The 24,886-nt window shown below is 42.1% G+C and overlaps 1 protein-coding gene across 7 annotated transcripts in view; it reads left to right on the plus strand.

The window, feature by feature from the left end:
- abcb4 (ATP-binding cassette, sub-family B (MDR/TAP), member 4) overlaps positions 1 to 24,886 on the plus strand; it is a 68,632-nt gene that overhangs the window by 14,677 nt on the left and 29,069 nt on the right. For 5 of the 7 annotated variants that reach the window (XM_034288617.1, XM_034288616.1, XM_029115623.2 and 2 more), the window contains 12 exons: positions 48 to 194; positions 2,659 to 2,763; positions 3,317 to 3,394; positions 3,490 to 3,573; positions 3,647 to 3,850; positions 4,103 to 4,203; positions 5,529 to 5,669; positions 8,116 to 8,272; positions 8,363 to 8,560; positions 11,224 to 11,430; positions 14,068 to 14,214; positions 15,031 to 15,814. The exons of 1 other annotated variant lie outside the window; for it this stretch is intronic. In XM_034288617.1, coding sequence (XP_034144508.1) covers positions 48 to 194; positions 2,659 to 2,763; positions 3,317 to 3,394; positions 3,490 to 3,573; positions 3,647 to 3,850; positions 4,103 to 4,203; positions 5,529 to 5,669; positions 8,116 to 8,272; positions 8,363 to 8,560; positions 11,224 to 11,430; positions 14,068 to 14,214; positions 15,031 to 15,237 — 1,776 coding nt within the window. In that variant the 3' untranslated portion in view covers positions 15,238 to 15,814. Of the gene's footprint in view, positions 1 to 47; positions 195 to 2,658; positions 2,764 to 3,316; positions 3,395 to 3,489; positions 3,574 to 3,646; positions 3,851 to 4,102; positions 4,204 to 5,528; positions 5,670 to 8,115; positions 8,273 to 8,362; positions 8,561 to 11,223; positions 11,431 to 14,067; positions 14,215 to 15,030; positions 15,815 to 24,886 lie in introns of those variants that run through there. One more of the 7 variants, XM_029115624.2, reaches the window with a different exon arrangement.

Below are 24,886 nucleotides of genomic sequence, written 5' to 3' on the forward strand. Positions count from 1 at the left end.
TGGGAATGTTTCTGATGATCTCTCTCTATTTGTGTCTCTCTGTACAGGAAGAGGAGGTTCCTCCCGTGTCGTTCCTGAAAGTGATGAAGCTGAACCTTCCTGAGTGGCCCTACATAGTGCTTGGTGTGTTCTGTGCCACTATCAACGGAGGCATAGAACCTCTCTTTGCGGTCATCTTTTCCAAAATTATTGCTGTATGTTCAACATTGTTATTTCTCTCTTTTTTTATACTGAACAGATATTCCTCACGAAGCACAGTTAAACCATATTCCACCAAGCCATTGTGCTTTTTTCCCAAACTCCTCTTCCGACTAAGATATCATGTTATGTGTGAGGGTTAACTCACCTGATACCTTAAATTAGATCTGCTGGGGCCCATGCCACCTGAGGCTGTAGTTAGAGGGCAATAGGAAATAGGTCCTTAAACCTCTGTGCTGCACCTGGGAGGCCAGGATTTTTTATATTAATGTATATTACTCTATGCTTATTTTATATTCATATGTAAACACAGAGACTTTGATTTGACATTTTTTATATTTATTATTGAGGCGTGGATATTTCTTGTTTTGCTGTAAGAAGCCATGCTATCGACCAAAAACTAAAATAAGCAGTCAGTGCAAAATCACCCTCATCAGGAGCACTTCCAAATAAATTCCTTAAAAATGACCAGTTGGAGCTAAAAATAATAATATGTTATAGAAACACTATATGGCCAAAAGTATGTGGACACCCAAGCATCACACCGATATGAGCTTGTTGAACATACATCCAAAACCATGGGCATTAATATGGAGTTGGCCCCCCTTTTGCAGCTATAACCGGCGCCCACTCTTCTGGGAAGCCTTTCCACAAGATTTAGGAGTGTCTTTGTGGGAATTTGTGCCCATTCAGCCAAAAAAGCATTTGTGAGCTCAGACCAGAGGTGTAAAAAGTACAAAGTAAAAGTACTCAACTGGGTTCGGCTGTGTTCACCACTTTTGGGAGGTATCTAATTAAGATCTAAATAACCAGGTAAAGGGAGTTCAAAACTAACTAGTGATCAATTAAATAAAAAGGAAGAGTGTAAATTATCAAATAAGGACACTGATGAGTTATGAACTCTGTTTACATGGTCATTTAACCCTTCTTTAGGAACTTCCCAAAAATGGTGAACACAGCCGAGTACTTCTACTTTGTACTTTTTACACCCCTGGCTCAGACACTGTTGTTAAACGAGTAGGTCTGGCTCACAATCGTCATTCCAAATAATCCAAAAAGGGGTTCAGTGGGGTTGAGGTCTGGGCTCTGTGCAGGCCACTCAAATTCCTCCACACCAACCTCATTGAACCATGTCTTTATAGATCCTGCTTTGTGCACAGGGGCACAGTCATGCTGGAACAGGAAAAGGCCTTCCCCAAACTGTTGCCAAAAAAGTTGGAAGCACCCACTTGTCTAAAATGTCTTTGTATCTTGTTGCATTAAGATGACCCTTCACTGGAACTAAGGGGCCTAGCCCAAACCCTGAAACACAGCCCCAGACCATTATCCCTCCTCCACTATGCATTGACAATACCGTAGATCCGGTAGGTAGAGTTCTTCTGGCATCTGTTACACCCAGATTCGTCCAGATGCGTGATTCATCACTCCAGAGGACACATTTTCACTGCACCAGAGTCCAGTGGCGGCATGCTTTATGCCACTCCAGTTGATGCTTGGCATTGAGTATGTTGATGTGAGGCTTGCGTCCCGTTTTGTGAAGCTCCCAAAGTACAGTTCCTGTGCTGATGTTGCTTCCAGAGGCGGTTTGGAACTCTGTGGTGAGTGATGAAACAGATGATAGGCAATTTATATTTGCTATGCGCATCAGCACTTGGCAGCCCTGCTCTGTGATTTTGTGTGGTTTACCAATTCATGGCTGGGCTGTTGTTCCTCCTAGATGCTTTCACTTCATGATTTCATGCACCTGTGAGTAATGGGTCTGGCTGAAACACCTGAATCAATTATTAGCAGGGGTGTCCGCATACTATTGGCCATATAGTGTGTAACTTAACAGTTGAGTCTCTAGAATAAGGAGGTGGTTTAGTTTTTTCTCTAGGACACCCACAGGCGGATCTATAATGGTAAGGGAGTATATGCTGCGGGAAAATGGACAAAGAGGGTAAAAAAAATTCTAAAGGCACTTTCATTGTCACGTCAAATAATTTTCCATATTTATTTCGGGAAAGCTACATAGATCCCATAACTCAATTTCAAAATGCAAAATGCATCGTTACACAACAGCATATGTTAACTTTGCACTCACAGAATTTAGTGCCTTGGACTCCTGTTTATATAAAATGCCTCAGAAAGTTACACGCTTACACAAAAAACAATTAAAGTATCTGAGATCCCACTTTGAAACTTTGGTTTACCGGTACAGCATGTAACAATTAATTACAAAATTATCCAAATAAAAAATATTTATTCCCATATTCTGGGTAATGATCACTTGATGTTCACAAATGTCAACAGTCCTTCTCCTGAAAGATCATTCTCTTGGTCAAATTGCAGGAAATTCCAAGATATAATGTTTGTTGTGTCTCATGAGTAATAACATCTCTCAGGCTATCTCATTGTTGACACTGTGGTTGTGTCATTGTAGTAAATGACTGCCATGTTTGTGTTGGCATTATGTTCCAGGTGTTTGCAGAGACAGACCAGGAGGTGGTCAGAGAACGCTCCTCCTTCTTCGCTCTCATGTTTGCTGCCATTGGAGTTGTCTCCTTTGTTACCATGTTCCTTCAGGTATACCCACATCACTTTTGTACTGTCGCTGTCAGGACAACACTGTGTTTGCATAGTAAGAGATAGTATGGAGGGAAATGGAAGTCCATGTAAGAGGTAGTGTCTGCTCTCAATTTCAACAGATTTTATCTCCTACTGTATACCTGTCTATTAAGAACTTACCTTACCATGGTAACACCAGGAGCTGTGTTAAAACAACCAGAGCCATGTATTAAGAATAAACTTCACGGCTCAGACTGACAACCAGCCCAGTTAAGCAATATGTCTAAAGACATACACTGTGGATGGGATTCAATCCATGTCAGTTAACATGTACCGCAGTGACTACTATGCATCTTTTAAAGCCAGTTAATGTTCACTGTAAATCTTACAGACAGTTCAAACGTACATTTTATGTCAAGTGCAGTGTACTTATCGTCAGTAATCCACCCTTTGACTGAATCCTTGCCTTTGTTGCCACTGAAAACAAACAGTTAGGTTGTTCGCACTTTGACCAAATGCTAAATTACACAATACAGTAATGACTGACGAGACAACGCTGTGTTCTCTCCAGGGCTTCTGTTTTGGCAAGGCCGGTGAGATTCTGACCATGAAGATAAGACTGATGGCCTTTGAAGCCATGATGAGACAGGTAAGACTGTTTATTTAAGTTTACATTGTTTATAACAACTCATATTGTAAGTATAGAGGACATTTTGTCATGTAAATTTGTCTGTCCTCTTGTAGGATTTGGGCTGGTTTGATCATCACAAAAACAGTGTGGGAGCTCTCACCACTAGATTGGCTACAGATGCAGCACAAGTACAAGGGGTGAGTTCACACACAACACACGCGCACACACACACTCACAAAGGAACGACACTAACCCTCCCTCCCTCTCCAGGCTACAGGAGTGCGTTTGGCCACTCTGGCTAAGAACGTGGCAAACCTGGGCACCGGTCTGATCATCTCCTTTGTCTACGGCTGGCAGCTGACTCTGCTCATCCTGTGTGTTGTGCCCATCATGGCTGTAGCTGGAACCATACAGATGAAGCTACTCTCTGGTCATGCCATCAAAGACAAGAAAGAGCTAGAACAGGCTGGCAAGGTACACGAACACACACACTCCTTCTTTCATATCCCCCATAGTTTGCTCCAGAGAATGTGTATACTTTATTCTCTTGTCTTTGTGTGCGTGTGATGTTTGCGTGTGTGTGTGTGTGTGTGTGTGTGTGGTGTTTGTGTGTGTGTGTGTGGTGTTCGTGTGTGTGTGTGTGTGTGTGTGGTGTTTGTGTGTGTGTGTGTGGTGTTCGTGTGTGTGTGTGTGTGTGTGTGTGGTGTTTGGGTGTGTGCATCTCAGATCGCCACCGAGGCAATAGACAACATCCGGACAGTGGTGTCTCTCACCAGAGAGAAGGAGTTTGAGTCTCTGTTCCAGGAGAACCTTGTAGTGCCTTACAGGTGTGACTGCAACAACCTTTCTATTCAAACTTCACATTTCTAGTTTCCATTATAAAAAATACAATGTATTCATTGTTGTGTTATTATTGTGAAAAGTCTTGTGATTAACCTACAAATCATAGTTAAAGTGCTGATATGGCTAAGCAATTTATTCTATTTTTGCCAGGGGGAGCCCGTGTTCCGACATTTAGCTTCCATATTGAGAGAAAATAAATGCTTCAGTCTGTTCTTTGTCATCTCTGCCTATCTGCGGAGCAAATGCATTTACGACCAGGCAGATAATGCAGATTGAAAATTTGTCAAGAAATAGATATTGTAGGTCCACAATGAATTAAGCCTTAGCTTGACGCTGTAACGATACCCCTGGTCCAAATCCAAGTAAAGAAATCCCCAGGACCACTCGATGTAGTGGAATTATTTACTTTGACACAAGCAGTAGTTGGTTCCCAAATATTATAAATATAACATAAAAGATGTGTTATGCATTTTAAATTAACCACACACATTTTAGTAAGTTTGAGGAATCAAACGTTTGAATTATTACGTAAACTGTAAACATTAATTGTAACTACATCAACCTGTAAATATTTTAAACATTCCTTGCATCTCCTAATAAATAATTGAACCATGTAATTACTGTTGTTTACATAGGAACATTGCATGCTAATTAGTCAAGGATTTATGTTATATCAATATACTGCATTTAGGCTCCTACAGATATAATTAATTCTGCGTGAGATAATATTAGATTAGGCAATGTGAGATGATTTGTACTGTACATACAACCTGTGTTCAGATTTACTTTACTATTCAAATTAAGAAAGAAATCATTTAACAGATTTACAATCTCAAGGTCTCAAATGTCAAATTCGTATACAGTCATCACACATAATATAGCCAGTATTACTATCATCCTCTGCCCAATTCTTTGCCAGAAATTACATGTCTGCCCTTCCCTTTATTTTAAACACTGCATTTCATCACTATTATTTTCTCCAGACAATAAAAAGGTTTTGCCCAAGTTCCCAAAATATTTTAAGAGTTTGGCTGTTTTTAGCGTGGATACAGTTAAAACCCATAAAACATAGGCTTACGTACTCATGCCAGGTAAAAATAGAAAAAGCCTAAATGTACCCTGTAGATATAAATATGTTGAATCTTTATACATTCATGGATTTCGTGGTACTTTGTATTACATTTTTCACCACATACCCGCTACAGAATGTTATTACCCTGTGCCCACCCATCTGGATATAACTGTGGGTTCAGAATCAACCTGAACATCACAAGTAATAACCACTCTCTTTAATATATTCCCTCTGAAGGAACTCCCAAAAGAAGGCCCATGTGTACGGGATCACATTCTCCTTCTCTCAGGCCATGATCTACTTTGCATATGCAGGCTGCTTCCGCTTCGGAGTCTGGCTGATAGAACAGAACATCATGACATTTGAGCATGTCTTCCTGTGAGTACAGTAGCTGCCACCTCAGATGGGTTCATCTGAGCCATGTGTTCATGTTCACAAAGTCTTGTTGTGGACCTCATTTGGTCTAGGTTAGTGGTTATAGTGGTTATGGTTAATCATTATCCAACTGGAAAATGTGTCAGATATTAACACTGACCTGTTTACCCATCACTGTAACAACAAAAAGACAAAGTTATTTAACACTTAGTTTCAAAGGTTGTGTATTAGGCATTCATATCAATATAACGACACCAACATAACATCTGGCATAAACATTAATATATAGTATACACTACTGGTCAGCAGTGTGGCACAAAACTCCTGGCCCTGTACATAGGCAGTCTCTGAGGGCTCCTCCCCTCTTTAAAACACCTACACTCTTCCCAGAATATGACCTTTATGTATAACTCTGAAATGTACATTATTTTTCTGTTTTTGGTAATGTAAATTATTTACTATTTTCATTTAGTGCAGTTGTAGTATGAAAACTACATCAACATTATAACAGATGATATCACGTTGTTTTTGATATCAATCAATCAATCAAATGTATTTGTAAAGCCCTTTTTACATCAGCAGTTTTCACAAAATGCTTTTACAAAACACCCAGCCTGAAACCCCAAGGAGCAAGCAACAACAATGTTGAAGCACAGTGGCTAGGAAAAACTCCCTATGAGAGAGAAATTTAGGAAGAAACCTAGAGAGGAACCAGGCTTGGAGGGGTGTCCAGTTCTGGCTGTGCCTGGTGGCCAAGACCTCATGTCCTCCTAAGTTTGAACGGAGCAGGAGATAAGAAAATATAGAGAGTGCGTTCCTTAGACTTAGTAGGATTTACAGTGGAGAAGGCGGACTGACCCTACTCCCCCAGGCACTTTAATATAGCAGTGTAAAACCTTGGGGCTGAGACAGGGGGGTCCAGTGACACTGTGGCCCTATCTGGGGGAGGCCCTGGACTGGGCCCAACAGGCCCTAAGAGAGCTAAGGGAGCTCAAATGCTGTCCACCAAATTTCACAGTGGGTGCAATACACTGTGGCTTGTAGGCCTCCCCAGGTCTCCGTCTAACCATTAGATGACAAGGTGTTGGGCAAAGCTGAAACTTTTACTCGTCAGAGAAGATGACCTTAGTCTTAGTCATCTACGGTCCAATCCTTATGGGCTTTTGCAAACTTCAGCCTGGCTCTTCTTTGCTTCTCATTGATGAAGGGCTTTTTTTTTCCTTCCGAACCGTCCTCGCCGTGCACTTCACCCCAGGTGCTGTTTGCCATTCTTTTTGTAGGTCACTTGATGTCATGTTGTTGAGTGACATTCGAATGAGTTGACGGTCATCTCGGTCAGTGGACAGTCGTTTTCGCCCTCTGCCCATCTGTAGCTTTGTTGTCCCCAACTGTGGTTGTGACCAACTGTTAACAACATTGATGGTAGTTCCAAAGCCGAACACAACTGCACATCTCTGGGGGCATTTTGTTTTTAAGCCAAATTTTGAAGAGGCAAATTGCCAGATTTGAAGAGGCAAATTGAAGAGGCAAATGTGAAGTAATTTTGAAGAGGCAAATTGACGGATTTGCTCCAGAAAGGTGGCGCTCAAAACTGTAAACATCACAAATCTGAAGAATCTTCTCCGGATCCACCACGTGTATTTATACAATAGAATTAGGCTTATATACTATAAAAGTGGCATAACAATTACAATATAGACAATTTAATTGTTTTACAATTGTTTGTGCTACAACAAATTTTCAACTAAAATGTCATAATTGTGACAGCCATAGTCATCATCAAATAAAGAAAGAAGCTCTTAATAAAAAGGTACCACTGAATGCACGAGAGTGACCCAGTTGCAATGTGGGAAGCTTTTGTGGTCCAAGGTGAGACCAAGGTAAGTGATTTATTTCCTTAACGTAAATCACTATGTAGGACACAGACCTAACACTGCCCAAGCCTCAAAACACCATTCCCACAGTGACGTATGGTGGCATCCCCGCAGCACCATGCTATGGGGATGCTTCTCATCAGCAGGGACTGGGCATTTTGTTAAAATTCTAGTAAAGAAAAGATTTAGCCAAGAGATTGAGCACAACATGAAGCTTGAGAATACATTTGCATTTCAGCGGGACAATGATCCAAAGCGCAAGGTCAAAGTCACACAAAATGGTCAATGTCCAACAGCGGTGCACTCAAAATCATGATTTCTGTCTCATTGAGAATCTGTGGCATTATTTGAAAACAAAAATGTAAAAACCTTGGGCAAATCTGCCATAGAATAGTGGCTAAAATAATTAGGAAACATGCTCAAATGTAAAAAAAAACACTATGTATTGTTGTTATATCCTCTCCAAACACTGCTTCCTTACAGGGTAATAATGCAGTTTAGAACAATAGGCAAACTATCCCTTTAGGACAAATATTGGATATGTAACAGTTTGTTCCCTCTGTGTCACTCTGAAGGGTGATCTCTACAATGCTTTATGGGGCCATGGCTGTAGGAGAGGCCAACTCCTTCACTCCTAACTACGCCAAGGCCAAGATATCAGCATCTCACCTTATGATGCTCATCAACAGAGAACCTGCCATAGACAACTGCTCACAGGAGGGAGAAACACCGGTACACACACACATTCTGTTTGACTGAATCGATTTTGCCAGAGGTTAATGAAAAATCTGATTTTGTCCGGCCTTTCTACTTTCCCTCCAGGACCACTTTGATGGTAATGTGTGTTTTGAGGGGGTGAGGTTCAACTACCCATCTCGTCCAGACCTTGCTGTCCTGCAGGGGCTGGACCTGAAGGTGCAGAAGGGACAGACTCTAGCCCTGGTGGGCAGCAGTGGCTGTGGGAAGAGCACCACCATACAACTACTGGAGAGGTTCTATGACCCACTTCAGGGCACAGTGGTGAGAACACACATACATGTATAAAACACGTCACATGACATGAATACACATAAACACACCTAAAGGAATGTCCCATTTACACTACCATTTTAGTTTGTCATTTAGAAGTGTCCTTTTTTTCAAAAGAAAAACAGATTTTTGAATTACAGTGTAGGCATTGTTAATGTGGTCAATTACTTTTGTAGCTGGAAACGGCAGATTTTTAATGGAATATCTACATAGGTGTACAGAGGCCCATTATCAGCAACCATAAGTCCTGTGTTCCAATTCTACATTGTTTTTGCTAATCCAAGTTTATCATTTTAAAAGGCTAATTGATCATTAGAAAACACTTTTACAATTATATTAGCACCGCTGAAAACTGTTGTTTTCATTAAAGAAGCAATAAAAATGGCCTTCTTTAGACTAGTTGAGTATCTAGAGTATCAGCAATTGTGGGTTTGATTACAGGCTCAAAATGTCCTGAAACAAATAACTTTCTTCTGAAATTGATCAGTCTATTCTGGTTCTGAGCAATGAAGGCTATTCCATCCAAGAAACTGCCAAGAAACTGAAGATCTTGTACAACGTTGTGTGCTACTCCCTTCACAGAACAGTGCAAACTGGAGCTAACCAGAATAGGATGAGTGGGAGGCACAACTGAGCAAGAGGACAAACACATTAGTGTCTGAGAAACAGCTTCATTAAATAGTAACCGAAAAACACCATTTTCAACGTCAACAGTGAACAGGCGACTCCAGGGTGCTGGCCTTCAAGGCAGGGTTGCTAACGAAAAGCCATATCTCAGACTGGCCAATAAAAAGAAAAGATTTAGATGGGCAAAATAACACAGACACTGGACAGAGGAAGATTGTAAAAATGTGTTATGGAGAGATTAATCAAAGTTTGAGGTATTTGGATCACAAAAGAAGAATTGGGGTGGCCAGCGCAGTCACCGGATCTCAACCTTATTGAGCTGTTGTGGGAGCAGCTTGACCATACAGTTGTGCTCAAAAGTTTGCATACCCTTGGAGAATTGGTACCATTTGTAAAGAAAACATGAATGAGCAGGCACAACACATTTTATTTCTTATAGGATTCACATTCAACTGTAGGTCATAACAGAATGGCACAATCATAAAACAAAACATGGCAACAAAGAAAAGTGACACCTGTTCAAAAGTCTGCATACCCTTAGTTCTTAATACTGTATATTGCAGTCTATTTTAAAAGTTGTCTATGAGGCCCCCTATTTCTTGCAGGTGGTATAGCTTCCCATTCATCTTGGCAAATTGCCTCCAGGTAATGGAAAGTCTTTTGTCGTTTTTCATGAACCGCACGTTTGAGATCTCCCCAGAGTGGCTCGATGATATTAAGGTCAGGAGACTGTGATGGCCACTCCAGAACCTTCACCTGTTTCTGCTGTAACCACTGGAGGGTCAACTTGGCCTTGTGCTTAGGGTCATTGTCGTGCTGGAAAGTCAAAGAGTGTCCCATGCGCAGCTTTCGTGCAGAAGAATTCAAATTGTCTACCAGTATTTTCTGATAACATGCTGCATTCATCTTACCATCAATTTTCACAAGATTCTCCTTCAGAGCTCACACTCCCCCAAAACATCAGTGAGCCACCACCATGCTTCACAGTGGAGATGGTATTTTGTTCACTATAGGCCTTGTTGACCCCTCTCCAAACATAACGCTTATGTTTATGACCACAAAGCTTTATATTGGTCTTGTCACTCTAAATTACAGTGTGCCAGAAGCTGTGAGGGGTGTCAAGGTGTTGTCAGGCATATTGTAACCAGGCTTTTTTGTGCCATTTGCGCTGTAAGGGCTTCTTTCTGGCAACTTGACCATGCAGCTCATTTTTGTTCAAGTATCGTTGTATTGTGCTCCTTGAAACAACCACACCGTCTTTTTCCAGAGCAGCCTGTATTTCTCCTGAGGTTACCTGAGGGTTTTTCTTTGTATCCCGAACAATTTTTCTGGCAGTTTTGGCTGAAATCTTTCATGGTTTACATGACCTTGGCTTGGTGTCAAGAGATCCCAGAATTTTCCAAAACCTAATGATTGATTGAACAGTATTGACTGGCATGTGCAAGGCTTTGGATATATTTTTATATCCTTTTGCATATTTATAAAGTTCAATTACCTTGTTATGAAGGTCTTTTGACAGTTCTGTTCTGCTCCCCATAGCTCAGTATCTAGCCTGCTCAGTAAATCCACATGAGCGCTAACAAACTCATTGACTATTTATACACAGACACTGATTGTAATTTTAAAAGCCACAGGTGTGGGATATTCACCTTTAATTACCATTTAAACCTGTGTGTGTCTGTAACAAGGCCAAACATTCAAGGGTATGTAAACCTTTGAGTCCTTTCTGTGTCTCTATGTGTAACTGGTACGTAGATATTCCACCCTGAACAAGGCTTAGGAGGCCAGGATGTTGACTGTTGCTTTACAACCATGTAATATCCTGGCTTAACTGTACCGTGACCTTGTGGGTTATCATCCTGCTTGATGTGCATGTGCGGAGGATGTTCCCCATGTGTGTGTGTGTGTGTGTGTTTGCAGATATGTGCATGGGTGTATGCGCTCATGGAGGTGTTATTGCCCTGCTCAGATAAAATAACGCAGAGGATTATCCAACGTGTATGTTGACTCTTCCTCCTCTTCCTCAGAGGCTGGACAACAGGGACGCTAAGAAGTTGAACATCCACTGGCTGAGGCTCCAGATGGGCATTGTGTCCCAGGAGCCTGTGCTCTTTGACTGTAGTCTGGCAGAAAACATTGCCTACGGTGACAACACACGAAAAGTCAGCATGAAAGAGATTCAAAGTGCTGCCGAAGCTGCCAACATACACAGCTTCATAGACCAACTGCCACAGGTACATTACTACAACAACTACTACTACTACTAAACATGTTACTGCTATCACTATTGCTGATACTACTTCTACTGCTACTACTGCTAAACATGTTACTACTACTACCGCTTGTACTACTACTACTAAACATGTTACTACTACTACTGCTGATACTTCTACTACCACTACTGCAATTGTTACTACTGCTTCTACTACTACTGCTATCACTATTGCTGATACTGCTTCTACTGCTACTACTACCGCTTGTACTACTACTACTAAACATGTTTCTACTACTATGACTACCGCTACTGCTACTGCTGATACTACAAGTGATGTGCAGTCTGTGTAGGCAGGGTGGGCACTGCCTAGTCAGCGTAGCCGGCCCTTGACCGCACGGTGTCAGCAGTTGAGAACAGCAGGCAGGGAAAGTAAAACAACCTGCTAGTTTCAGCGCAACCACACAGCCGCTTGTTTCTTATATACCATTCCTTTGGTAATTCCATCTGGTAATCTTCTGCCCCTTAAACTGGCGTAAATCTGTAAGGTCAGGTGTTGGTCTACCTTTGGACAGAATGTGTTTTTTTCATAAAAAGATAAAGTGGAAAATAGTTTTTTAAAATTTATTTGGCACGTCTATAGCTAGCTAGGCCAGTTAGCTTTCCTAGACGTTCTCGTGGGACTGGAGAGCCAGTGGCTAAAATATTTTTATTGGTAGGAAGCGTCATAACTATGCCCCAAAAACACAGATTACATTACATTTCACAAATTACATTTCTTTTGACTAGTCAATAATCACTGCAGAATAAAATATATATTTGGAACACAATATCATATATTTCTATTTCTTCCAAAAAACCAGGGTAGGCAGTGCTTTTTAGTAGTGTTTAGTAATAGACTGCACGTCACTGCTACTGGTACTGCTACTGTTGATATTACTACTACTACTACTACAACTAACTACTAACTACTACAACTACTACTACTACCACAACAACAACTACAACTAACGCTACTACAACTAGTACTAATGGTGCTACTACTACTACTACTATTCACAATTCAGTCCATATTATTTGTAATCATGGTAGCATCAAAATTAGAGATGCATTTCAGGATTTGTGGCCACTGGTTGAAAAAGTGTCCGTGTCTATCCAAAACAAGTCTCTGAAAAGAGTATAAATGTACTGTACCAATCAAATGTTTGGACACCTACTCATTCAAGGATATTTCTTAATTTTTAGTAATTTCCACATTCTAGTATAATGGTGAAGACATCAAAACAATGAAATTATAAAATATTCCCATTTTCTGAGAATTCTGTACTTTCAGAGATTACATTTTAGCCTCTAAGTACTTTTCTTTTGCCAAAAAAGGATCCCTGTTTTATGTGTATGGTGAGCCAATATAATGTGGTACAGAATTGCAGTTGCACTTAACACCTTCACTGTATCATGGCCCTTCTAACAACTGCATGGTCAGATGGACTGATAGTTTTGGACTGATCAGTTTCTCCCCTACATGATTTCACAACTAAAAGATAGGCAGATAATATAAATATTTAGTACTATTCTCCCAAAAATGTATGCACGTTTCACGTATCATGATGAACAGAAGTATGTTATTAGGCTACAACAATTCCATACCTGCAGTTACAAAACATAACTTCTAGCTGCTTTTGGACCTGAATTATAACTGTATTTCCCTTTTGCTATAAACTGCGATGCTGCTCCTTTCATTGTAAAGTCAGATCTAGTGGCGTCTTTAGGCCTGGGCATCCGAGGCTATAGCCTCAGTTCTTCTATGAATAACCCCGGATCTCAAATGGACCAAAAATAATAATAATGATTAAAAAAATACCCCCTGATATATTAATCTGTAATTCCAATCGCGCATTATGACAATGTAGACATGCAGGCCGCTAGCATGTACATCAACATTTTTCGCGTGTACATTCAAAACCCTGTACTTCCTGTCCCAGGCAGGGGGGAGGGTGGGCTAAGCCCCGAATGTATTGATCTGGTCAGATCTATCCATTTTCTCTTGCTTCTGCTGCTCAACAAAAGACTAAAGACATGTCTCAAGAGCACATGGCATTTTTATAATGTATTGCTTTTCTTTCCTCTGAGTGGCAGACATATCTACGTTTCATTTTAATGTTTTGTTAATTTTCCACTGTTCAGATCCTTAGCAAACGAGCCAACAAAATCCGACGTTATACCCAGGGTTGCCAGACGGACTGGCAATATAGGCCCAATCACCTGCGAACTCCTCATAAAAACTGCACACTGTCATAAAAAATAGCCCAATTGTGGGAAACAGTCTTATCTGGCAACGCTGGCTACACTCCACGGTCATTCAATGCATGTTTATCACTTCAATGTCAACTAAATAGTACGTAGCACCCCTGTGATTGGCTACCATGGGTGCCGTGCACCCATATCTCCCATTAAAGCTCCGCCTCTGATTCTGTCCCAGAGATAACTCAGCAGCTAACAGTTACTGGACTAATAAGTCCTGTCATCTCAACGCGGTGAATGTAAATATAGTTAATGTCAACTGCACTGCCCGCCTGAGGTGTAATGTCCAGTATGAGATGAACAGGATATTGTGTTTTTCGTCTCCCTTTTCATTTCCTCCATCCCTCTGTCTGAGTAGAAGTATGACACCCAGGCTGGTGACAAGGGAACCCAGTTATCAGGAGGCCAGAAGCAGCGTATAGCCATCGCCAGAGCCATCCTCCGGAACCCCAAAGTCCTGCTACTGGACGAGGCCACCTCTGCACTGGACACAGAGAGCGAGAGGGTGTGTGTCTCTCTGCAGTTACACTGTTTATCTACATAGATTGATGAAAGTTTGAACCGCTGTATTCTTTTGAACTGTTCTGTTTATATACCTCCAAATCCGAGGCCATGGTCCTCAGTCGGAAAAGGGTGGCTTGCCCACTTCAGGTTGGTGGAGAGTGCCTGCCTCAAGTGGAGGAGTTTAAGTATCTAGGGGTCTTGTTCACGAGTGAGGGAAGGATGGAACGGGAGATTGACAGACGGATCGGTGCAGCTTCGGCAGTAATGCGGTCGATGTATCGGTCTGTCGTGGTGAAGAAAGAGCTGAGCCGCAAGGCGAAGCTCTCGATTTACCGGTCAATCTACGTTCCTACTCTCACCTATGGTCATGAGCTTTGGGTCATGACCGAAAGGACAAGATCCCGGATACAGGCGGCCGAAATGGGCTTTCTCCACAGGGTGGCTGGGCGATCCCTTAGAGATAGGGTGAGAAGCTCGGTCACCCGGGAGGAGCTCAGAGTAGAGCCGCTGCTCCTCCACATCGAGAGGGGTCAGCTGAGGTGACTTGGGCATCTGTTTCGGATGCCTCCGGAACGCCTTCCTGGGAAGAGACCCCGGGGAAGACCTAGGACACGCTGGAGGGACTATGTCTCCCGGCTGGCCTGGGAACGCCTCGGTGTCCCCCCGGAAGAGCTGGAGGAAGTGTCTGGGGAGAGGGAAGTCTGGGCATCTCTGCTTAGACTGCTGCCCCCCGCGACCCGGCCCCGGATGAAGCGAAAGAAGATGTATGTATGTTCTGTTTATTTGTGTCTCTCCGCCTCCTCCGTCCCTCCCCCAGGTGGTGCAGGAGGCCCTGGATGTGGCACGGCAGGGCAGGACGTGTATCGTGGTGGCCCATCGATTGTCCACCATCCAGAACGCTGACCTGATCGCTGTCTTCCAGAAGGGTGTGGTGGTGGAGCAGGGCACTCATCAACAACTACTGGCCCAGAGAGGAGTCTACTACTCCCTGGTCACTACACAGTTGGGTCACGGTCAACAGTGAAAGGAGACCAAGGAGGACGGAGGGCGGAAGCAAGGGGTAGGTAGTCCATCAGAGTGCATTCCCTTCAACGTTTCTGCTCAAAACGTCTTGGTTGTGTGGACAGTGTGAAAAGAACCAGAGTGGCACCGGGATGCGCTTCGGAGAACACGTATCGACGGCGACTGTGCCGATGGGAGTTGACGAAGGGCCTTGGAGAAATGGAGAAATGGATATCACAAACTGGGGGTGAAAACAACAACAGAGGTCAAGAACATTGGCCAAGGTTAGGTCCATGTTTACCATCATAAAAATAGTTAAGGTTTATAGCCTGGATATTGAGCCAGTCTGATATCTGGAGAGGTAGAGTCAGTGGCCTCCCTTCTGCCTCTGAGGGGAGCACCCAGAGGGGTGCTGTGAAGGGCAAAGTGTGCAGGGGGGATTTTGTGTTATTTATTCAAATGTTTTACCTCTGCACTAGAGTGCCTGTGTGCCAAATGAATACATGGAACAAACACCCTGGCACACTCTACCCTGAAAACACTACACATCTGTTTTACTGTGAACTCCTTTTTTTATTTGTTCCGTTTATGGGGGCAAACTGGACCTGCTACATACATTCCTGGACAAATAGTTGTCTGATATCCATTGATTCTTGAAGAACATAACATAAATGCCTTATTAGCTTAATTGTAACTAAAGGTAAACCCAAAATGTCTGCTTGTTTTCTCTGTCCTACATCCAGACTAGGTTAATGTAAACAGTGAATATCCTCTAAACATGGTAACAGTTATAATTGTGATGTCATGGATGGCCAGTCTGTGTATCCATATCCATCTATGAAACTGGTTAGATTATTTGAGCCCCATCTCTCAAGGCTGTGAAGATGCTTTATTATGTTGAGCGGATTTGTTATTCATTATTACCTTGAGATCTTGAGAACAATCTGTAATATGCTAATGCTACTGGAAGAGTATGTTGTATTTAAAAGAGTGCCTGTGTGTTTTGCTAATCTGAACATACAATTAGTGAGAGATGCCCACATCTGAGAGTTGGGGCTCATCCATTAAAAGTACATTGCTGCAGTCACGTTCCAGTTTCTACAGTTGCCCTGAATTAACTGACCTCTTCTTGGGTATGTAGGGTATGTATGCATTACTTTATATATATGTAAACATGTATCAATAATAAAGATGGTTTTATATTTGAATACGTGGGCTCAAGACTCATTAATCGGGTTGTATTTTATTTGTCAGTTCAATCTTACTAAACTGTATTTAAACTATACTTGTTTTAATTTGGCTAATTGAAGCAAGTGTAGGTATTTTTTGCCACATTTCTATAATTAAACTTTAGGTCCAAAATATCAAAGCTCTTCGACCTCTCAACTCTTGGCCGTCACACCTCTACGGTATGCAGCTTCCACTCAGCCCAGTTTAAACTCTTCTCTGTCCCGGTTCTCCAACGGTAGCACGCTACTACATTCAATCATAGGTTTTTGATTCCCCCTCGTAGCTGCCTGTCCTCTAAATTTTAACTTTTTGTCTCACCTGAGACGGTCTTTTATGTTGGACGTCAACAACAAGGAAGAATAAGTTCGATACCAGACACTTCTAATGGCATTCACAATTTCAAAAGAGGTAATAGAACGCACAACAGCGTTGCAATGACAAATGAAAATTTAACTAACATTGACCATGATCCTTGAACCTAACCTAAACTCTTCCTTCAAGGACAAACACAATGACAAAGCAAATAGCTAGAACAGCTGCTGATGTCTGGTACAGTAAGTATGGCCAGCTATTATGTAGTGATTCAACCTTTTACAGGTTTGTTGTACAAAGTCCAGGAGAGCGTGATTGAGTTATAGCCCACCCGTTGTTTCTGATGTGTTACAAGAACCTACAGCCATTGCGTATCATGGCCAGGATGAAGATGTGTTCCATTCTGTTAAACTGGCCATTAGGCTAAAAGGGATATGTATCTTTTACTGTTTGATCATTTATGTATTCAACAAATCATTTTGTTATACACCACAACATAAAACTCAAAGCAGCCTGTGAGGAAAAGTTACTGTAAGCAACAGCCTTTCCATATAACACACACACACTCAGCTAAAAATACAAAGGAGCAGTGAACAGGTCTGACATAGAATGTTCCTCCTCCTGGTCAATCAGGTGCAGGCCTAGGAGATGTCTGTGAAAACTTTATGCGTTGTAGGCCTTAGCCATTAGTTATTTACAATGAACTTTACTGGTCACATGCTCTAACCGCTAAGCCCGTTTTAGTACTTTACATGCCGCCTGGAAGGCCACGTTTTATATAAATGTATCTGGATGGACTTTCCTCTTAATGTTGGCTGCTTTCCATGTAAGTTAAAGGCATAACACGCCACTGGTAATATCACCCCCAGAGAGCCTGTTAGGGTGTTTTTGTATGTGTGAACAACAATCTGACCACTAGGTGAAAGCACTGAGACAGGAACCATGTGGGTGTGTGTGTCTATCTGATTCTTCTCTCCATGTCTGTCTATCTGATTCTTCTCTTCTTGTCTGTCTATCTGATTCTTCTATTCTTGTCTGTCTATCTGATTTTTCTCTTCTTGTCTGTCTATCTGATTCTTCTCTTCTTGTCTGTCTATCTGATTCTTCTCTTCTTGTCTGTCTATCTGATTCTTCTCTTCTTGTCTATCTGATTCTTCTCTTCCTGTCTATCTGCTTCTTCTCTCTTTGTCTATTCCCCCTGGCAAAATAATAATAAAAATAATGATAAAGCATTAAGTATAGGGGATTTCTACTCTACTGCTAGCACAAAAGACCAGAACACAACAGGGAATTCCCTGCAGGGATTGTTTTACATTAATGTTTAAAATATTCTTTCTACAAAATTGTTCCAAGAGCCAGAGATATTGCCCATTGAAAAATGGCCCGTTTGTTGCACTGACTAGTAGTCTCCTCAAACTCGTGGTACTTTATACCCCTGTCTTGTAAACATGAGAGGCAGGATTCTACACAGTTCCCCTTTAAGAGCAACAAATCAAAATCTCTAACACTGTTCTGCTTCTCCTGTCCTGCAGATCTGGTGAAAAGTAGTTTGAGGGTGAGAAGACTCCAGACAACTAAAATACAGACTTGTGCTCCCTGTGTCAGCCATCTCTGCTTCCCTCTCTTGTCTATGCTGTCACAGTCTGTGGTCGACATCAGAGAGAAAAAGAGAAGGAGCAGATCTCTTTTCTTGATGAAATGGGCCAAACCTCAAACCTGCTAAACTACCTCATAACATTTTGACATACTGTACACGGAACAGAAATATAAATGCAACATGCAACAGTTTCAAAGATTGTACAGTTAATATACAGTCACAGGACAATTTGCCGGTTGAAATAGATTGTTGGAAAAACTGGGACGTTATCAGCTTCCAGGAAGTCTGGGCAGGTCGTTGTATGCAAACAGACATTGGTAATTTTGTATTTTGTCTGTGGGTCATGCCTGTCCATTCCATAACACCCCCGCCTCTGTCATCTGACCTGTTTGTTGAAACCGGAATCATCCATGAAGAACACACTTCTCCATTTTGTCTGTGGCCTTTGAAAGAGTGCATTTGGCCACTGAAGTCAGTTACAACAAAGATCTGCAGTCAGGTGGGGGTGACGTTCATGCCGATGAACATCATGAGATGCTCACAAACAGGGACGTAAAGAATCTGTGTCTGAGTGTCTAACATTTCAGGGACATTTCAGGTCATGAAGCACGGGAACAACACTTCACATGTTGTGCTTTTCATGAACACCATTCTTTCAGTCACCAAAAACCATATGACAAGTTATTCAGATTTAAATTAGGTTTACCTAACTTTAGACATTTTTGCGTTAATTGGGTGTGTTTATTGTGGCCAAATTTAAGTCTCATTACATAATTCTTTCTGATACCCACAATGTGTCTTAAAATAAAGAGGATTCCCCTGAAGAACAAGGCCGTGCTTTCCCAGTCAGTCCCACGTACAAACAGTGTGATTCATTTTGGTTGATGGGATGATTGATGTCTACCATTTTGGTAAGGTCAAGGACAACTTATTCGGCTAATGGACCCTTTCCTACAAGGTAAAATACAACCTCAATCTATTTTTTCTTATCAACTTAACCAAATGAAATTCCCACAGTCATCCCATAGTAAAGATGACATCAACAATAAGGCACTAACCTATCCTACGATATGGTCTGAAATTCTATTAACTCATCCTGCTCTAGTGACTAATATGATTTCAGTCAATCCCAGTGACCTCATGTCATCAACTTCTGCTGAGTCAGAGTGTGATAACCTTGTCAGTGAGTGACTTTGTATTTATGTATTAAGCAAAGGGCCTACTAGCACTAGCGCGGCATCTGCTGGCCGCGGGTGGCAGAAGGTGCACAAAAACCAACGCGTTGGCCACTCTGGGTACCGCTGGTGGCCTCCTCTGGCTGGAGTGAGTTGGGTACCGCTGGTGGGCTCCTCTGGCTGGAGTGAGTTGGGTACCGCTGGTGGGCTCCTCTGGCTGGAGTGAGGTGATTTTTAAAATGCCCCCCCTGGTTAGTGGCCCCTCGTGTTTTGTTTAGCATGTCTGCTCCACCCACTCCTTAAAGTATTTATGGGATACATTTTTTGAATAGCATCTCTCAAAATAAAGACTTTACAGTCAATATGACAAGTGATGGGCTACGTCCGGCTGCATCGTGTTTCCGAAATAGTTCTGGTCATGTGACTCCCAAGTGTAAGAACATTTTGTCACATGATAATAAACGAAACCTGTGCGAATTGTGTCAAACACCTGACTGTCTCAGGTTTTGAGAATGAGGTGGCAATACAAACAAATTTGAATGAACGGTGTCACTTTGCTGCAAGAGAGAAATGTGTGTGATTACTCAGAGATTGTGAGTTAGCTGTGAGACAATTCTTTATTGTTAGACTTGCTGATAGTAACTCTTTTCAAATTGCTTGTCGCAAAATGTGGACTTCCACAGTTCTCTGATGCCTGAGCGCTGAACTAGATTTGTTTTCAGATATGACGGTACTCTGTGTGTCACGTCCTGGCTATGCCCCTAGCCATCTCTGCGCTGGGCTCGGGGCATAGTCAGGACAGGAGGTGGCACATCTAGCCACCTCCAATCCTTTTGGTCTCCCCAATTGGAGGCAGGTGTCAATTGGGGACCCTATTTAAGTTCCTTGTTTTGCATTGCCAGTGTGGTTCATTTTGGTTTTGCCTGTATATCAGTTAGCCCACGTCACTGGTTGCTGCTTCTTTTTGTTTTGTTTGAGTCTTTCTTTTATTAAACATGGATTATCCCTGTTATCTCGACTCTGCGCCTGTGTTCTTCCACACCCCAGCACGTGACACTGTGGTTTAGTGCATAGTGTCATGGACCGCTAAGCTACACTGCTCAAGATCAAATCCTGATGAAATTTACAGAAGTAGAGTCAGACATGTAACATAGACTGGGAGATTTGTTTGTTTTTCCAACTGCCCCAAATGGTGCATCTGCTTGTGTGCCTGCTGTGTGACCAATGTAATGTTGTTATCTCATCAGGGTTTTTAGGAATTTGAATGATTTATACAATAGTTGTTAAACCAATTCCACAGAGTGTCTAGTGTATGCTGGTGTTAGTTGCTTACTTTTAATTGGTGCCTAATTGAGACCAACACAATCAGATGAGGGAAGATCCTGGCCTAATTAACCGAGTACAAGTGACCTAATAAACCAAGTACAAGTTAAGAGGGGAAAACCTGCAGACACACACCCCTCTGTCGTATCGATTTGACACCTGTAATTTAGACAAAATAACAGTTAATCCCGACATCTTAATGGGTGGTGGCCATTTCCTGAAGTCAACCACCACCTCCACAGTTTGGTCTGCGTTCGTTTGACCATGGCAGGCCACCAGCCGGTCAACCTCTGTTGAATGAGTAGAGGAGGCATGAAGGCTTTCTGCCGGTGGTCTGGTGCTATGAGATAAGGAGGTCTGGTGGTAAGGGATGAGGAGGTCTGGTGCTAAGGGATAAGGAGGTCTGGTGCTATGGGATAAGGAGGTCTGGTGCTAAGGGATAAGGAGGTCTGGTGGTAAGGGATAAGGAGGTCTGGTGGTAAGGGATAAGGAGGTCTGGTGCTATGGGATAAGGAGGTCTGGTGGCAAGGGATAAGGAGGTCTGATGCTCAGGGATAAGGAGGTCTGGGGCTAAGGGATAAGGAGGTCTGGTGCTAAGGGATAAGGAGGTCTGGTGCTATGGGATAAGGAGGTCTGGTGGTAAGGGATAAGGAGGTCTGATGCTCAGGGATAAGGAGGTCTGGTGCTAAGGGATAAGGAGATCTGATGCTCAGGGATAAGGCGTATGGAACGCGCTTGCCATTCTTTGCGTGTTGTATCCTGTTGGTCAGGAAGTCAGCGATCCACCAACAGATGGAGCTGGACACATTCAGCGGGGAGAGTTTGTAATGTAGAGGTTCTGGGATGATGTTTTGACTACCTGGGACCTGAGAAGCCTAAGAGGGGTAGAGAGTAGCAAGGGTGGAATGGAATGGTGGCGTGGGAAGTGGGAAGTGGGGTCATCAGATAATCAAAGAGCCTTTCTGAGTCAAATCTGCAGTAAAAGTGGTTAACACAGCGACATTGTGGGGCTTACTCTAGTGATGAAGAGGGGTTTCCAAAAAGAAGAGGGGTAATTGCTGGTGAATTGCTTGTCTAGCCTGGCTAGAAACTTGACAATTACTGAACTGTGCTTTTTCTTGCCCTCTACAATTAGAGATAAATATCTGTTCTTGGGGTTCTTGGGCCTCTGCAGATTTCCTCACATGCATTGATGTAGGATGTGAACGTATTAGTGGAGTGGTGTATGTTGGCAAGTTCTTCTCAGGGAGGAAGCAGTGGCCCTTTGTAAATACACTGGTCCAATTAAATAAGACCACGCATTATAAAGATGTCTTTTGATCAGTTATTTCCACATTTTTTGTCGTAAGACACCGTGAAAATTACAAAAGAAATAAACACAAATACAATGAGTCAAATATACTTACAGTGGGGAGAACAAAATATTTGATACACTGCCGATTTTGCAGGTTTTCCCACTTACAAAGCATGTAGAAGTCTGTACGTTTTATCATAGGTACACTTCAACTGTGAGTGACGGAATCTAAAATAAAAATCCAGAAAATCACATTGTATGATTTTTAAGTAATTAATTAGCATTTTATTGCATGACATATGTATTTGATAACCTACCAACCAATAAGAATTGCGGCTCTCACAGACCTGTTAGTTTTTCTTTAAGAAGCCCTCTGCACTTGTTTGAACTCGTTACCTGTATAAAAGACACATGTCCACACACTCAATCAAACAGACTCCAACCTCTCCACAATGGCCAAGACCAGAGAGCTGTGTAAGGACATCAGGGATAAAATTGTAGACCTGCACAAGGCTGGGATGGGCTACAGGACAATAGGCAAGCAGCCTAGTGAGAAGGCAACAACTGCAACTGCCCAATTATTAGAAAATGGAAGAAGTTCAAGATGACGGTCAATCTCCCTTGGTCTGGTGCTCCATGCAAGATCTCACCTGGTGGGGCATCGATGATCATGAGGAAGCTGAGTGATCAGCCCAGAACTACACGGCAGGACCTGGTCAATGACCTGAAGAGAGCTGGGACCACAGTCTCAAACAAAACCCTTAGTAACACACTATGCCGTCATGGATTAAAATCTTGCAGCGCACGCAAGTTTCCCCTGCTCATGCCAGCGCATGTCCAGGCCCGTCTGAAGTTTGCCAATGACCATCTGGATGATCCAGAGGAGGAATGGGAGAAGGTCATGTGGTCTGATGAGACAAAAATAGAGCTTTTTGGTCTAAACTCCACTCGCAGTGTTTGGAGGAAGAAGAAGGATGAGTACAACCCCAAGAACACCATCCCAACTGTGAAGCATGGAGGTGGAAACATCATTTTTGGGGATGCTTTTCAGCAAAGGTGACAGCATGACTGCACAATATTGAGGGGAGGATGGATTGGGCCATGTATTGCAAGATCTTGGCCAACAACCTCCTTCCCTCAGTAAGAGCATTGAAGATGGGTCGTGGCTGGGTCTTCAGCATGACAACGACCCAAAACACACAGCCAGGGCAACTAAGGAGTAAGAAGCATCTCAAGGTCCTGGAGTGGCCTAGCCAGCCTCCAGACCTGAACCCAATAGAAAATCTTTGGAGCGAGCTGAAAGTCCGTATTGTCCAGCGACAGCCATGAAATCTGAAGGATCTGGAGAAGGTCTGTATGGAGGAGTGGGCCAAAATCCCTGCTGCAGTGTGTGCAAACCTGGTCAAGAACTACAGGAAACGTATGATTTCTGTAATTGCAAACAAAGGTTTCTGAACCAAATATTATGTTATGCTTTTCTGATTTATCAAATACTTATGTCATTTAATAAAATGCAAATGAATTACTTAAAAATCATACAATGTGATTTTCTGGATTTTTGTTTTACAGTCTCACAGTTGAAGAGTACCTATGATAAAAATTACAGACTTCTGTATGCTTTGTAAGAGGTAAAACCTGCAAAATCGGTAGTGTATCAAATGCTTGTTCTCCCCACTGTATTTCAGTCATTTTACAGTCTCTTAAGCACAATCCTTAACTAGACGTTCCCCACAATGTTAGCGTCACAACAGTACAGAAAATGCATTAAATGCAAAGAAATTACAACAAATATGATAAGGCTGAAATACAAAAGCACAATTACCGTGTGCGCCTCTTGGGCCGTGCAAAATCTTTGTTTGAGGCCATAAATTTTTCCTCTGCAGCCACGTTGGCTCGCTCAGTATTCCTTTTACCCGCAATGCTACAGGTGTGGCCTTTGATAAACTCTGGTAATTTGCCCTTTGACCTCAACATAAAGAAATGGCATTTGTGATAAAGAATGACAAAATGTAAACAAAAAATATTTTTAAGGTAAAATATTTTATTACATTTTTAGATCAAACACCCCTTTTTAAACTGTTATTACATTGTTTTAATGTTTTTAATTACTGTATGAATTTAAACACTAATGTAATTATCAAAATATAGACTAAACATGAAATCTCAGAAACACTGTCCCTCAGACATTTACACCTTTAATAGGTAAAAACCCCAGGGTCTAACACACATTTTGGATTAATCCCATGTATTGCACAGGGGCCCATGAGGATGTAGTTATGCCGCTCTGTCTGTGTGCGTGATTAGATGGATGGCAAGGCTGGTGACTAAGTGTTTTATGGATTGTTGTATAACAGAATAATTTGTGAATAAATTGATCTTTGACTCTGGGATATTGACACACACCTATACTTTATTATCTTTAAGCCACTCAAACAAGGGGCAATGTGTAATGTCAACTTCTGCATACTGCATTTGATTATCTAGCAGTTCAGCTAAATACATTTTAAAAGGGCAATATGTAAGGTGTGTACTGTACAACTAGCATAAAAAGAAGCAAAAATGGCCAGTAGATATCTGAAGTTTTTAATGAATAGCTAATACTAGCTAACTAGCTTATACTTTACCTGTCAGTACTATGTTTCCTAACCTACACCACCTTGGCCTAGCTAATACTTAACTGGTATACATCATTTCCAACTGGCAGTGATAAGGAAAGACGCGTGGGAAGAGTGGTATGTTT

Source organism: Esox lucius, chromosome 20 (assembly GCF_011004845.1).
Source record: "Esox lucius isolate fEsoLuc1 chromosome 20, fEsoLuc1.pri, whole genome shotgun sequence".
Taxonomy (NCBI): Eukaryota; Metazoa; Chordata; class Actinopteri; order Esociformes; family Esocidae; genus Esox; species Esox lucius.